The sequence below is a fragment of the Schistocerca nitens genome, chromosome 4 (genome assembly GCF_023898315.1).
Source record: "Schistocerca nitens isolate TAMUIC-IGC-003100 chromosome 4, iqSchNite1.1, whole genome shotgun sequence".
In the NCBI taxonomy this organism is placed as follows: domain Eukaryota; kingdom Metazoa; phylum Arthropoda; class Insecta; order Orthoptera; family Acrididae; genus Schistocerca; species Schistocerca nitens.
The window spans coordinates 385,686,454-385,700,631 of NC_064617.1; the positions used below are offsets into that span (position 1 = coordinate 385,686,454).

At 38.0% G+C, this 14,178-nt stretch overlaps 1 protein-coding gene across 3 annotated transcripts in view; it reads left to right on the forward strand.

Moving 5' to 3' along the window:
• The window catches only part of LOC126251431 (protein disulfide-isomerase TMX3), a 186,901-nt gene that overhangs the window by 142,126 nt on the left and 30,597 nt on the right, over positions 1-14,178 (forward strand). For all 3 annotated transcript variants that reach the window (XM_049951850.1, XM_049951852.1, XM_049951851.1), the window contains one exon: positions 9,157-9,210. In XM_049951850.1, coding sequence (XP_049807807.1) covers positions 9,157-9,210 — 54 coding nt within the window. The remainder of the gene's footprint in view (positions 1-9,156; positions 9,211-14,178) is intronic.

Genomic DNA, 14,178 nt, shown 5'->3' on the forward strand with positions numbered 1-14,178 from the left:
CTGTCTCCGGCTCTCGAGGCCAGACAGCCACTTCTATATTTTATGAATATACATCAAGGCGAGTCCATTCAGTCTGCCTACACCCATTGCACTCCTTAAGTGAGGTTTCAGATATAGCAGTGTTCAGAATAAACTTAGTTTAGTTACTGGCAATGTACAGAAAAGTTTCATTGTTTTATGAGTGCAGGGGAAAAATAATTAAGGTGGTCTTTCTGGTTAAGGGTATTTCTTTTCCACACCTTCAGTTCATTAAAGTAAGTCTCTAGTGATGTATTAACATCATTAGGCCCCTGATTTACTATAGCATCAACAGTAGGTTGTAAGTTTTCACCTGATGCTCACACTGTTTTCCAGTAGAATCCTGTTCATGAATGAAAAAAAATTGAAAGCACTCTGCCTTGAAGCTAGGTCGCTGTGTTTGTCTCCCCGTCATTCTTTGAATTTCCAGCTTAATTACTATAAGTTCAGCCTCACGTTCTTCCTCCTTGTACAATGGACAGAAATGTGATCGAAAATCTTCCATTTCCTTTTCTAGATTCTCATACAAATCAACACAAATATTAAGGTCCATCTGTTTTGGGTGTAGTAAAATGGCTAAACCATCTGACAGGCTAAAAACGTGACTAGCTACAATCATTGACACCAAAAATGAATATGCCTGGCTTGAAGTTTTTGTATCTGGGAGCTCTTGTATTTCAGTCTGTGATTCAGTGGCAAAATGAAATAGTTCAACAAACAAGGAAAGAACATCCAGCCTTTCTTCCTATGGGGTCTGTCAGAATTTCATAAGCTTTGTTCTTCTTGCTGTGTTGTGAACCTGTAATACTTTATCCTTCAGCTTTTTTTCCTGTTAGGGGAACCTCTGAAGAAGTGATGATGCCGTTTAAGCTGCCTGAAGAATTCATGATTGCAGAAATAGTACATAAATGGCTTAGAGCTAAATTTAATGAATGGTTTGCACAGTGAACATAAATTGCCATGTGTAGGACTCTTGGAATTTTACTGCACGTTCACTTGACACACTGCTCAGATTTGCTGCCCCATCAATACCCAATCCATGACCATTGTTCAGATTTAATCTCAGATCATGAATGTTTTAAAAGAAAACATCTGCTAAAGCTAATTCACAAAATTCATAAACAGGAACTAATCTGAAGAACTCTTCACAAATTATGAATATAGTTTTGTCTTTATCAACATATAAAGCATGAAGTGCCAACTGTTCTGTCCAACAAATATTGGCGATTTCATCTGCTAGCTCACTGAAAAACTTAGATTTGTTAATTTTCTCAGCAAATTGTTTGCAGACTAAACCAGTGGCAGTGTCAATGATTGCATTCTGAATGCCTTTGCTGAGATATGTCACATTAGCACCTGCAGTATCTCGATATTTTTTAGAATTGCATCTGCTGTCGCAATTTGGAATCTTAATCATGCCCTGAAAATTTACCATCATTTCCACTTGAAACTTCGCCTTCTGACAGCTGTCCATAATCTGTGTGTCCTCTCAGTGGTAATCCCTCTCATTCGCAAAACAAAACAGTATAAACAGTAGGGATAAACCTTGTATGTTTTCACTTAATCTCTTTTTTATTTTTTAACTGACAACCTCAACTGAACATATATGTGCCCTTCATTGAGTGGAATTCACACAGAGCTTGCAGAAAGTGCCCTCTTTTGATTCTGAATAACCGAACTCCATTGATACTCGGACAGTTGTTGATGTTGAAATTTCTTTTCACGTAAGGAAATTTTGTAATTTGTTGGTGGAACACAAGTTTTTGCAGTATAGTTATTTCCTGATCCTCGTGTCGGCAGTTCTGTAAAGAATATGGACCTATGTCATATTGGTTGTAGTTTTGTCTAGTGTTTGCATGAGAATTCCGAGTATTAATGTACCTGGTTGCAGTTCAGTAAGTTGGTGAAGCCGGCTTCCATCTAGTTATGTTGTTCCTGAATGCTGTGCATGTCTTCATTGGGTTTTGAAGTGATGTTCACTACAACTGTAATTTATGTTGGATTTAAACGCTATATTTTGCTCAGAAAAAAAGTTGCTTGTCTTTCCTTCTCCATTACTAAGCAACTAACAATGTAACTGAACTAAACACAACACACTAATCAGCAATGCACCATAACTTGTAGCAAATCATTTGACTACAGCATGCTAATGGGTACCAGCATAGATCATATGGTGATGTATGCAAAACTAGCAGATTCTGGCAATTATATTAATTCGTAGTGAGAATGTTCACTCGTGCAACTAAATAATATGAAATGCACATGGTCAAAACTGTAGTAAAAAGATCAGTGTGCTATTAGTTGTCGAGGCCTCAAGGTTGCTAAATTCACGACTCTTTACAATAAAATTTTCTGCAATTTTCTACACCACGGAAGTCATAATAAGATTAAAAATCCAGATCATAGTTCATATGACAGCCATCAAGAAAAATGGCATTGAAGAGTGTACATGAAATAGATGGTAACTGTAGCAAATTCATTGACTCTCGAGTACACTCAGTATTTTCGGTATGTGTTGAAACTGTGATCCTTAATTACTGAAACTCAGGTTATCCTTCAACTAAAAATATTTCCTAAAGGCATGTACGAGGGCCGTTCAGAAAGTAACCTCCGGTTGATTTAAAAAAATACACCAAGTTAAATAAAAATATTTTAATATATACATCTTACAACTACATCTTTGCACTATTTTTCTACATAGTCTCCATAGCGATTGAGGCACTTATCGTATCTCTTCACAAGCTTTGAAATTCCTTCTGCATAAAAATCACCCGCTTGTGCCTGGAGCCAGCCTGTGACCGCATCTTTGAGCTCTTCATCGTCATCAAACCGCTGTGACCCGAGCCATTTCTTCAAATGCATGAAGAGGTGATAATCACTTGGCGCCAGGTCTGGGCTGTAAGGCGGATGGTTGATAACGTCCCACTTGAAGGACTCAAGAAGACCGTTCTTCTGCGAGCAGAGTGAGGACGGGCGTTATCGTGCAAAAAAACGATACCGGAAGTCAGCATACCACGGCGTTTGTTCTGTATAGCCCGTCGTAACTTTTTTATTGTTTCACAGTACACGTCTTGATTAATGGTCGTACCACGTTCCATGAATTCAACCAACAACACCCCTTTGGCATCCCAAAACTCCGTTGCCATCAGTTTTCTGGCAGAAAAATCTTGCGAGGCTTTTCTTGGTTTGGTAGGCGAATTTGAATGTGCCCACATCTTTGATTGTTCTTTTGTCTCAGGGTTCACGTACTTAATCCAGGTTTCGTCACCGGCCACGATTCTGTTTAACAATGGTTCTCCTTCGTCCTCATAACGTGACAGAAAGTCTAATGCAGAGGCCATTCTTTGAGTTTTGTGGTGGTCGATAAGAATTTTGGGCACCCATCGTGCACAGAACTTATGGTAACCCAATCTTGCTGTCACTATCTCGTACAAGAGAGTCTTAGAAATCTGTGGAAAACCAGTAGACAACTCCGACATTGAGAAACGTCGATTTTCACGAACTTTTGCATCAACTGTCTGAACGAGTTCGTCAGTCACCAATGATGGTCTACCACTCCTCTCTTCATCATGAACGTTTTCTCGTCCACTTTTAAATAAACGTACCCATTCACGGACAACTCCTTCACTCATAACTCTTGGTCCGTACACGGCACAAAGCTCACGATGAATAGCTGCTGCAGAATATCCTTTGGCTGTAAAAAACCTTATGACAGCACGCACTTCACATTTGGCGGGGTTTTCTATTGCAGCACACATTTCAAACTGCCACAAAAACTAAACTAGCGCAGGTACGACGTTCACTCGACCACGGCTTGATGCCGACTGACCTGTTGAGTGCGTGAACGCACAGATGGCGTCGCTACTCCCCCCACAACCCGCACTGTGACCAATCGGAGGTTACTTTCTGAACCGCCCTCGTATATGAATATCTATTTTGTCAGGTTATGTGGTCTGAGGACAAAATAATTTGGCTCATCATTGCTTTTAAAATATAATGTGCAAAATGGCATAAGTTATTCTTAAATTAATGTGTTAAATATTCAATCTTGCTGCTGTTCCTGACATCATTAGTGCAATGCAATCATCTGGAAATTTTACTGTCATGCATCTTGCCTACAAAGTTCTCACCAAAAATCATGCTCTTTAGAGGTGTTGCTAATTTCACAAACAACTTTTTATTCCTTCACTATACATCTGCATCTACATCTAAATTTACATTATAGTTTGCAAACCACTGTGAAGTGCATGGTAGTATGTCTGTTTGCACCAGTTATTAGGTCTGTTTTTTCCCCATTACATTCTTATATGGAGTGTGGAAACAATGACTGCTCAAATGTCTCTGTATGCAACGAAATTAATCAAATCTTGTCCGTACAATCTCAGTGGGAGCAAAACATAGGAGGTTTCAGTATATTCCTTGATTCATAACATAAAGCCAGTCGTTGAAAATTTGTAAGTAGGCTTTCCTGATTGTTTACTTCCGTCTTCAAGAATCTGCCCTTTTACTTTCTTCAACATCTCTGCATATGTTCAACATCACCTTTTAGTCCTATTTGGCACAAGCCCCACACACTTCAGTAATAGTCTAGGATTGGTCACACAAGTGATTCGTAAGCAATTGCCCTTTTAGACTGAATGCATTTCCCTAGCATTCAATCAATAAACTGAAGTCTGTCACCTGCTTTACCTTTGACTTAGCCTATGTGATCATTCCATTTCGTGTCCCTACAAAGTGTTACATCCAGGTACTTAAATGAATTCACAGATTCCAGCTGTGAGTCAGTGATATTACAGTTATAGGGTACTGGTGGCAGCAGTGGAGAGTATATATTATAAAGTGTGTTGTGAGGATGCGGAAAAATAGTGAAGTCGTAATCAAAATGCGAAATGGAGTGACTCACCTGATGTCCAAAAGGGTATGATCATTGGCTTCTGGGCCAGTGGTGAAAGCATTTAAGAAATGGCTAAGCTTGTAAACTATTAGTGTGCCGCTGTGGTTAAAGTATACTGCTCCGGGCACTATCCAAATTCAATACTGAGCCAACTGTGCTGCACCATAGGCCATAGATGATGGGTGAACAACAGCTGCGGAGTGGTGTATGGGTGAATAGATGTGCAACTGTTCAGCAACTGACTGCCCAGATGAACCATGGGGCTACCAACAATGTCTCCTGAGCAACCATTCAGCAAATATTGCTACGTATGGGCCTCCACAGCAGGCCAATATCGCAACTAGGCGTCCACTGAGTGGTAACAGATAGCATTTTCAGATGAATCATGTTTTATGCTTCATAGCATATAAGGCCGTTAGTGTGTATGACATGAAACATCTGAAAGCAAGCAGCCTGCAACAATCTTTGGAAGGTCCAGGCTAGAGGAGAGAGCGTTATGGTCTGGGAAATGTTTTTGTGACATTCCGTGGGTGATCTTGTCATTCTGGAAGGCCCAGTGGATCATCACAAGTATGCACCTATCCTTGGAGACCGTGTCCACCCCACCCCTGCGTACAGTTTCTTTACTTCAGCACAATGGCATCTATCAGCAGGACAATGCAACATGTCACACAGTTTGCAGTGTATGTGCATGATTCGAAGAGTACTAGAATGAGTTAACCATACTCCCTTGGCCACCAAACTCACCAGATTTAAACCCAGTCAAGAATATGTGGGACCACCTGGATCGGGCTGTTTGTGCCATGGATCTTCAGCTGAAAAACCTAGTACAGCTGGCCACAGCACTGGAGTTGCCCTGATTCTGCATCCCTGTTGGTACCTTCCATAACTTCATTGACTCTTTCTGCATGTCCGCACTACAAAAGGTGGTTATTCAGACTTTTGACAGATGGTCACATTAATGTGACTAGACTATGTATGTTTTCTTGTTTCATGAAGTGGAAGATTTTGCATTTTTGAACACTTGCTTCAAGTTTCCATTTTCCGCACTACTCTGAAATCTTATCGAGATGTGACTATTTGTCCATTTCTTTCAGTCTGTACTTCATCACAGATAACTGGATCAGCTGCAAGAAATCTGAGATTACTACTATATTATCTGCAAGATTCATTGTTATACAACATGAAAACAAGGATCCCAACACACTTCCCTAGCCGGCCGAAGTGGACGCGCGGTTCTGGCGCTGCAGTCTGGAACCGCGAGACCGCTACGGTCGCAGGTTCGAATCCTGCCTCGGGCATGGATGTGTGTGATGTCCTTAGGTTAGTTAGGTTTAACTAGTTCTAAGTTCTAGGGGACTAATGACCTCAGCAGTTGAGTCCCATAGTGCTCAGAGCCCTTTGAACCATTTTGAACACTTCCCTAGGGCACACACTTGAAGTTATTTATACTCTGTGAGTGTCTCTTTTTCCGAGATCACTTCCTACATTCTTGCCATAAAAAAATCCTCAATTCAGGAATTTCACTTGCTACCACATGTGATTGTACTTTTGACAATAAGCATAGATATGGTACTGAGCCAACTGCCTTGCCACAGTGGTAACACCAGTTCCCATCAGCTCGCTGAAGTTATGCATTGTTGGGTATGGCTAGCACTTGGATGAGTCACTGTCTGGGTCTGCTGAGTGCTGATGGCAAGCAGTGTGCATTCAGCCATTGTGAGGCCAATTGAGGAGTAGTGTCACTCGTCACAAAAATTGTCAGTGACCTGGAGAGCACTGAACTGACCACATTCTCCTCCATTTCCACATCCAGTGACACCTAAGCACTGAGGATGAAACGGTGGATGGTCTGTACCGTTGAGCCTTCAAGGCCTGTTAAGATGGTGTTTGTTTGTTTGTGGTATTGGATACTGCAATATGCAGTGCAGTAGTAAAGTCTGTCACAATTGAACTCCACATCATCTTATGTTTCTAATTCGTCAGTTTTTATTTACATCAATTTCAAGGCTGCATTTTGCTTTATCTCATGGAACTACCAAAAAGTAAAAAAGTTGTAATATTTGTAATATTGTATCAAAAGATTTCCGTACATTTTTGTAAGATTAGTAGAAATAGTCAAAAATTGTTATATTGTTAAAAAGTGAAATTATGTACTTTCAAAATTTAAATAAAAAGATGTGGAAGTATTCATACTATGATGAACACAGATTGTTATATTTCACTGTATGACCTTTAGGAAAAAGGCACACAGGCTACAAAATTAAACTTCCTTTAAATATGAAGGAATTAAATGCATGACAATGACAGTGCTGTACTAGACCTGATGCTATTGATGATAGTATCAGTTGCCTCCTTCAGACAATGGATTTGGCGTACTTAGCCAGCTACAAGGGGACCCACTGTGTAATGTGAACTAACTTATGGCTGGAGAATGCATTAAATGGTGAGGAAAGAGCTTTCCATCAGCAACCAAGTATGTTAGGTAAAAGAATTGTGCATATGTTGGTGATGTAAATGGAGAAAGTTTTGTGACATGCAGCTTATCAAATATTCCTTATATGTGATAATCAGTTAATAGCTTTGATTCTGATGTTTTGAATAGTAGCATTTTCTATGAGAAAAGATAGGAACTAATTACCTACTAATTACTGAAAGTAAAAAGTAGTAATGTTGAATCTTGTAAATAAATGTAGGAAAAGTATTCATTTCTGTAGGTTTTACGTTTCAGGCATAAATTCACTGCATTGAAAGGGAAAAACATGCTTTCTCATTTTAGTTCTTCATGAACATTGCGTATTGTTTTTTTTTTTTCCCTCCCTCTTTCAGCAGAGGGGGTAACATGGCAATGTGGAAGACTTCCTATGAGCTGTGTATTTGCAGCCACTGCATATATTAGTGCTGCCTGATATGCATTGCACACCATGATGCAGTGGCTATAGCTAATTGCAGGTGATAGGTTTGATTCCTGGATTTTTCTGGAGATTACTATTTTATGTAATATTGTAATCTATTTGAAATTTTGTGTTTATGTAAACAGGAGTGCTGAGGCAAACTATACTTTAAGTTGTGCTTAATAAATGTACTTTCAGTCTGAAGTGTTTGATCTTGTTCATGACCCTGCTCTCATAACTGTATTGGAATCCAGGTTCTATGTAGCAATAGAATAGTTATGAAACCAAGAACTCTACCAACACTGAGGTTTTTATAGATATTGTTTAAGTGATTGGTAGTCTGCCTGGTTAATAAATCACCTCATACTAGTGAGGCAAATGACAATTTGCATAATTATGTGAAAGTCTTTGAGTGTTCCTACATTTTCATAAATTACCCTGGATACTGAAAACTTCAAAGACAGTGCCTGAAAGACAACAGTGAAATGTGCCTGATCAGACTCGGGAAAGTGCTGTATTTCTAAGGATATTATTCTCAGCAGAACATAGACTTGTAGCTTACAGCGGTTCAGATTCCTTGCTGAGACTCAGTATTCATATGGTGTCACAGATAGTGAGGGTGGCAAGCAGCCCCTGTTCCTTGTGGCTCCACAGACTGTGGAAGTGTAGAGTGCTGTGGGTGTTTGATGTAGTGTTCTGTGCTTTGAAAGTGCACATATGTTCATGTCCTGCCAGTTGGCAGTTTCCACTCAGTTTTCAGGCCATGCCATTTGACAGAGTGCTCAACTGTTGCTTGTTTATGGTTTTATCTCTTTTGGCATTCAATCTGGATTTTGTATGTTTAAGATGATCTTGCTGTGTTTTGGACCCTGTTTGTAGTCAGCCATTTGCTACATGGTAGTCATTACCGACCACTCAGAACTGCCATTTGTTCCTCTTCTATCTGTGCCACCAAGTGCCAAGTGATCCTGAACATTTCACTACCTATGCCTAATGGGATAGTAAACCTAGTCTGTGTGTGTGTGTGTGTGTGTGTGTGTGTGTGTGTGTGTGTGTGTGTGTTAATAATGATTGAAAATAACAAACCTTGAAACATATTTTTTTACATTCAGTCTTATAAGAAGGAAATTTCAATTCTTAAATCTCTTTGTATAAGCATTGAGTATCATAAATACATAAAATAGCAGTTTCAGTCCTAGTTTTTACTGTTTACTGAATACATCATGCTGTAGTGGCTGCTTCTTAATCTCCCTCCTCCCCCCACCTAACTGTGGACATCCTTATAAGGGATGAAATCCACTCATATACTACCAGTATTTAGTATGCTAATAAATTTATACATTATTACAGGTTCAGAGACATGGTGGAATCCGTAATAAGGAAGAACAGAGACAAATTTCACAAGTAAGTACATTTTCTTTTTAGTGAGGCAGGAGATGGTATTTTCATGTGTAATAAAAATGATGATTTGCATTTATTATTATCAGAAAAAATTACAAAAGCTCTTACCATTTTCTGTGAGGTGTGAAATCAATTCTCAGGTATGCTCCCAGGTGTGAATGTGTTACTGATACATTATTTTGTATTGTACCTCATTGCTGTCAAGTGCTACTGTAATATGAAAAGGTACAAAATGCTGAAGTACTATGGCCAGGAACTCCTCAGCATTTTATATTCAGTCTGCTGTAAGTCTTTTAGAAGTGGTCTCTTGTATACTGATTTAACACGGAAGAGACCATTTATTTATCATTCATCATTAGAGGCAGAACGTGTAGGACTAGTACTCAAATGTGCAAGCTGTAACATACCTGTTGTCACACATTTACAATTATGATGGGATTCTATCATATGTTGACAGATGTAACATTTCTATTTTGAGTGGAATTAACTGTGAATATGCTACCTAATATATTGCTCAAGACTTGTTTAGTGCTATCATAGAACACATTGACCAAGAGATGTGTATCATAAATTTCTTGAAATACAGTTGGTCACCAAGCTGTGAGGGCATACACTATATCAAACCAAGTAGTGATAAATGTAAAATATATTCTTCTCTATTGCAAGGATGTTAATCAAAATTACAATGTGCTAAGTCCAAATTACTATAATTTCTTACAGTACACTACCACAGTATAGTTTAAAGGAACTGATGATCATCAATTTTGAATCATATCAGATTGTAGCTTGTAAGAAAAGAGAAATTAACGATCAGAAAATATTATTATTGAGACTTGAACAGTGCTACCTTCTTTAAACATTGTTCCATTACACAATCTACTCACACATGGTGATAATTGGCTCACAATTATTGATACAAGAATTGTACAGATGTTAAATTGAGCCAAGGTCTTCAAAAATTATGGGACGTTGGAGATACGTAGTGACTTCAGTATATTCACAAAGCCTAACTGCATCTCGGGCAGCATCTTTTGTATCTGCATTTGTGAATGCTCATATTGGAATGGTGCTTCATTTGTGCCCTCTGTTCTCTTGCTATACCCTGCCAGCATCCATAACTTAGGGATCTTCCTTAACTATCATTCTTTAGCCTCCTATCGTATTTTCATGATTACATCTTGTGGTTAAGTGGTGTTGGTGTTGTCTTTGTCGTAGTTATTGTTGTGGTCTTCAGTTGGAAGACTGGTTTGATGCAGCTCTCCATGCTAGTCTAACCTGTGCAACACTCTTCAACTCCAAGTAACTACTGCGAGCTCCACCCAGTACAATGTGCTTACTATGTATTCAAGCCTTGGTCTCCCTCTGCAATTTTTATCACTCACTCTTCTCTCCATTACCAAATGGGTGATTCCGTGTGCACACCTTACTTCAAAAGCTTCTCTTCTTGTCTGAAATGCTTATCGTCCTCGTTTCACTTCCATACAAGGATATACTTCAGACAAATACTATCAGAAAAGATTTCCTAACACTTAAATTGGTATTAAGTGTTAACAGATTCCTCTTTTTCAGAAATTATTTCCTTGCAATCGAATTAAACCTAAAACATTGATAACTTGTGTGTATGCCTTGTGTTACAAGGTCCAAACTTAGTGCAGAACATTAAGTCTTCCAATGCATGTAAAGGAACCAGATTACATAAGAGACAGTTTTGCATGAATTGGAGCAGAGAAAGTTGTGAATGTTAACAGTATAAAATTAACAGTTAAATCAATTGGTTTCCAGCCTTCATACCATGAAACTGCTGTGATTCTGAGAGATAAGTTGAAGCTGAATTTTAGATATAATTAGTTTTTGCATTACATTTACAACTTTTTTGTTTCATTACCCTCATAGGAAAGTTGAAATTAATAATGCTCACGTATTAGCTGATGAAAACAGTGGTGTAGGAAAATGAGAGGGTATTGAAAATTTCGTATGGAATGCTTACATGGTTTTGTAGGTCAAATTGAAATTTTTTACCTGTTTGATAGATCACAGTTGTCATATATCATATCGTTCATTTTAACCTCCCCAAAACCACTGTGATTTGTTGTAAACAGTCATTGTTTACACTCTGTATAAGTACATCTCAATCTCTTCAGCAGAGTATTATGATGACGATGAGCTGTCTCACTGAAATATTCTGCAAGTAACATTTTCACACCCAGTTGCTTGTTTCAGAACTTGTTTCTTACCAGCTTAATAGAAAAATATTTCTTTGCTTCTGCTTTGTGTTGCTTATGTATGTCTACGTGAATAGTGTGGAGTGCTTTAGTGAGACATATCAAACTTTGATTTTATTACTCATGTTATCACTGCCCAGTTATAGGTCACAGTTTTATAGCTTGAGTTTAAAGTTGAGTGCCCCAAATTGTGGTTTGTGGTCAGTTAAACACACACAGAGAGAGAGAGAGAGAGACAGACAGACAGACAGACAGACAGACAGTGTGTGTGTGTGTGTGTGTGTGTGTGTGTGTGTGTGTCTAGACCCTCAACAATTTTTGCCTCTATTTGATACAGACACTGGCATTCAAAAACATGAGAATTCAAAGACTGTATCAAAATCTTTAGCTCCTCAGACTAACCTGGATATACAGGAAGCAGCAAGCAAGGGTCTTAAGTTCATATAGAAGATTTAATGAAATATTATTTACTTTCTAAAACATGAATACAAATTACATTTTATGTTTGCTTGCTGTAATGTTCCCCTATCGTGCTTTTAATGGATGATGAACGCAATTTACTTTCTAATGGCAAAAAAATATTTTTTTACTATTTAACAATTTTCACATTTTTGTTCTTTACTTGTACTATGAAACTTTGCTTCTTATCAAATTTCATGATTCTACGTCTACAGGATGTTTCGTATAGGTTTTGGTGAGGGAGTTTGCAAGTATAAAAATACGTGACCCAGGTGTCCGAATCTTTGGATTGCATTGACTTAGAAGCTCAAATTGTTTACATCGGCAAGAGACCATAGACCTTAGTATGTGACGTAAACTTGAACTTTGTGTCTACCTGTTCCTGAGAAAAAGGGCTCTAAATATTCAGATGGACGGATGGACAGACAGACAGAGCTATCCTACAAACATTCTGTTTCTACAGATTGAGGCACTGAACCCAAAAATTAATTTTTATGTCATGTTATGTGTTTATACACTGTTGTGTGTCTTCCTCGTCTCCTTTTATTTCTTATTACTATGGGTAATCATTTAGGAAAGGCATCAGTCATGTTAACTAAGGGAGGAGGGAGTAGCTTTCAATCAGCTCACATGTGCATTTACTGAAAGAATTGCACTGTAGTCCTAATTTATTTCAAGAATATGTCTGCAATAAAGTATGTCAGTTTTTGCTTAAATAGTGAGGGTCCTTTAAATGAGAGAACATAAAAGTCTAAATACACTGCTCATATTGTTAGTGAAGTTCATACACCCCAAAAAAGTTCTACTCTTATTTACATCGCTATTCACAGTTTTTCACATTCATTCCCAAACAAACCACTGCTTTACTTTCAAAGGGGACCCACAATAGGTCATTTTTGACACAGTCAAAACTTCTCTTGTTGGCAGAAGGGCAAAAATAAAAGGGAACGTCATTTGTCTTAAGTGTCAACACTCAATAGTTTCTGAGAAAATAACAAAGTTTTGATGCTGCTGGGTCACTTTGTATGTGTACTGTTATACCAAGCAAGTTTGTAGCCTTTGTGCTCAATGTTCAAATCCATTCTTATTTAATTATTTTTTTCTTTTATTGGCATGGCAGAATGTGACATCAGTGATATTGGTATGGTGTGACATGTGACACCAAGAATACAATGGAATTATTTACAAAAGAAATAAACATTTAAAATGTTATTAAAATTATGTTTTAGTGTCACAAATCTTGTATAACCTTATGTAACTGACATTAATTGAAAATGAAAAACACACACATTCCAGTATATATTGTGTGTGTGTGTGTGTGTGTGTGTGTGTGTGTGTGTGTGTGTGTTTGTGTGTGTGTGTGTGTGTGTGTGTGTGAGAGAGAGAGAGAGAGAGAGAGAGAGAGAGAGAGAGAGAGAGTATTGCCCGTGGTAACAGCTATCATAAAAACATTCAGAGCATTAAAAATCAAACCACCATGAGCAAGATGAAAGTCATTAGAAAAAGCAACTTCATTGACATTGTCAAGTATCTTGCAGTCTGACAATAATTTCATAGAAGACTAAATGTATCAAACCATTTACTTGACAGATGGAGCTGCAATTGATTATAGTTCTAGGGGCATATTTTATTAATTTCTGTTTGCTGTGCAATGAGAACAAGGCATTCTTCACCTGTCAGTAACACTATATGGTATAGGCCTGACAGAATGGCATACACTTTGGTGTAATTACTTTTAATGAACCTGTTGATATTCTAGTTTCATTGAGAATCAGACATTTGTAAGGAGGTATAGTGTTGCACACCCCATGAGTATGTAATTTATAGTAATGGCTCCATTTTTATGTAAGGTCACAAAATGTGTCAAAGAGCTGACAATGGATTTCTTTTTTCGATTGGCCATCAATTATTTCTGTAGCTTTCTCAGCCAAGAACAATAACATTTACATACTAGAGATGTGATACGTTTTGCTTGATCTGTACTTATAACAAAATCAGGTTGAATTCAGAAATTATGGTGGAAATTTGAAGTTGAAAGTATCTTGCTGTTTGCAATAATTTTTTCAAGCATACACTTGTCTTTGGTGCTGATATATTTGATGACATGATGCTGCTGAATTCTGTTTTCCTGTTGAGTGAATTGCAGCAAGTGTTTGAGACTTTGAATTCAAAGTTTTGACTGCAATGAAGCTGCTGCAGCTGTTGCCCACAGCCCAAAACTCATGTTGTAACCATATGACCATTGTTTTGTAAAATGATCAATTGCCTAAGAATAAATCATTTTATATTT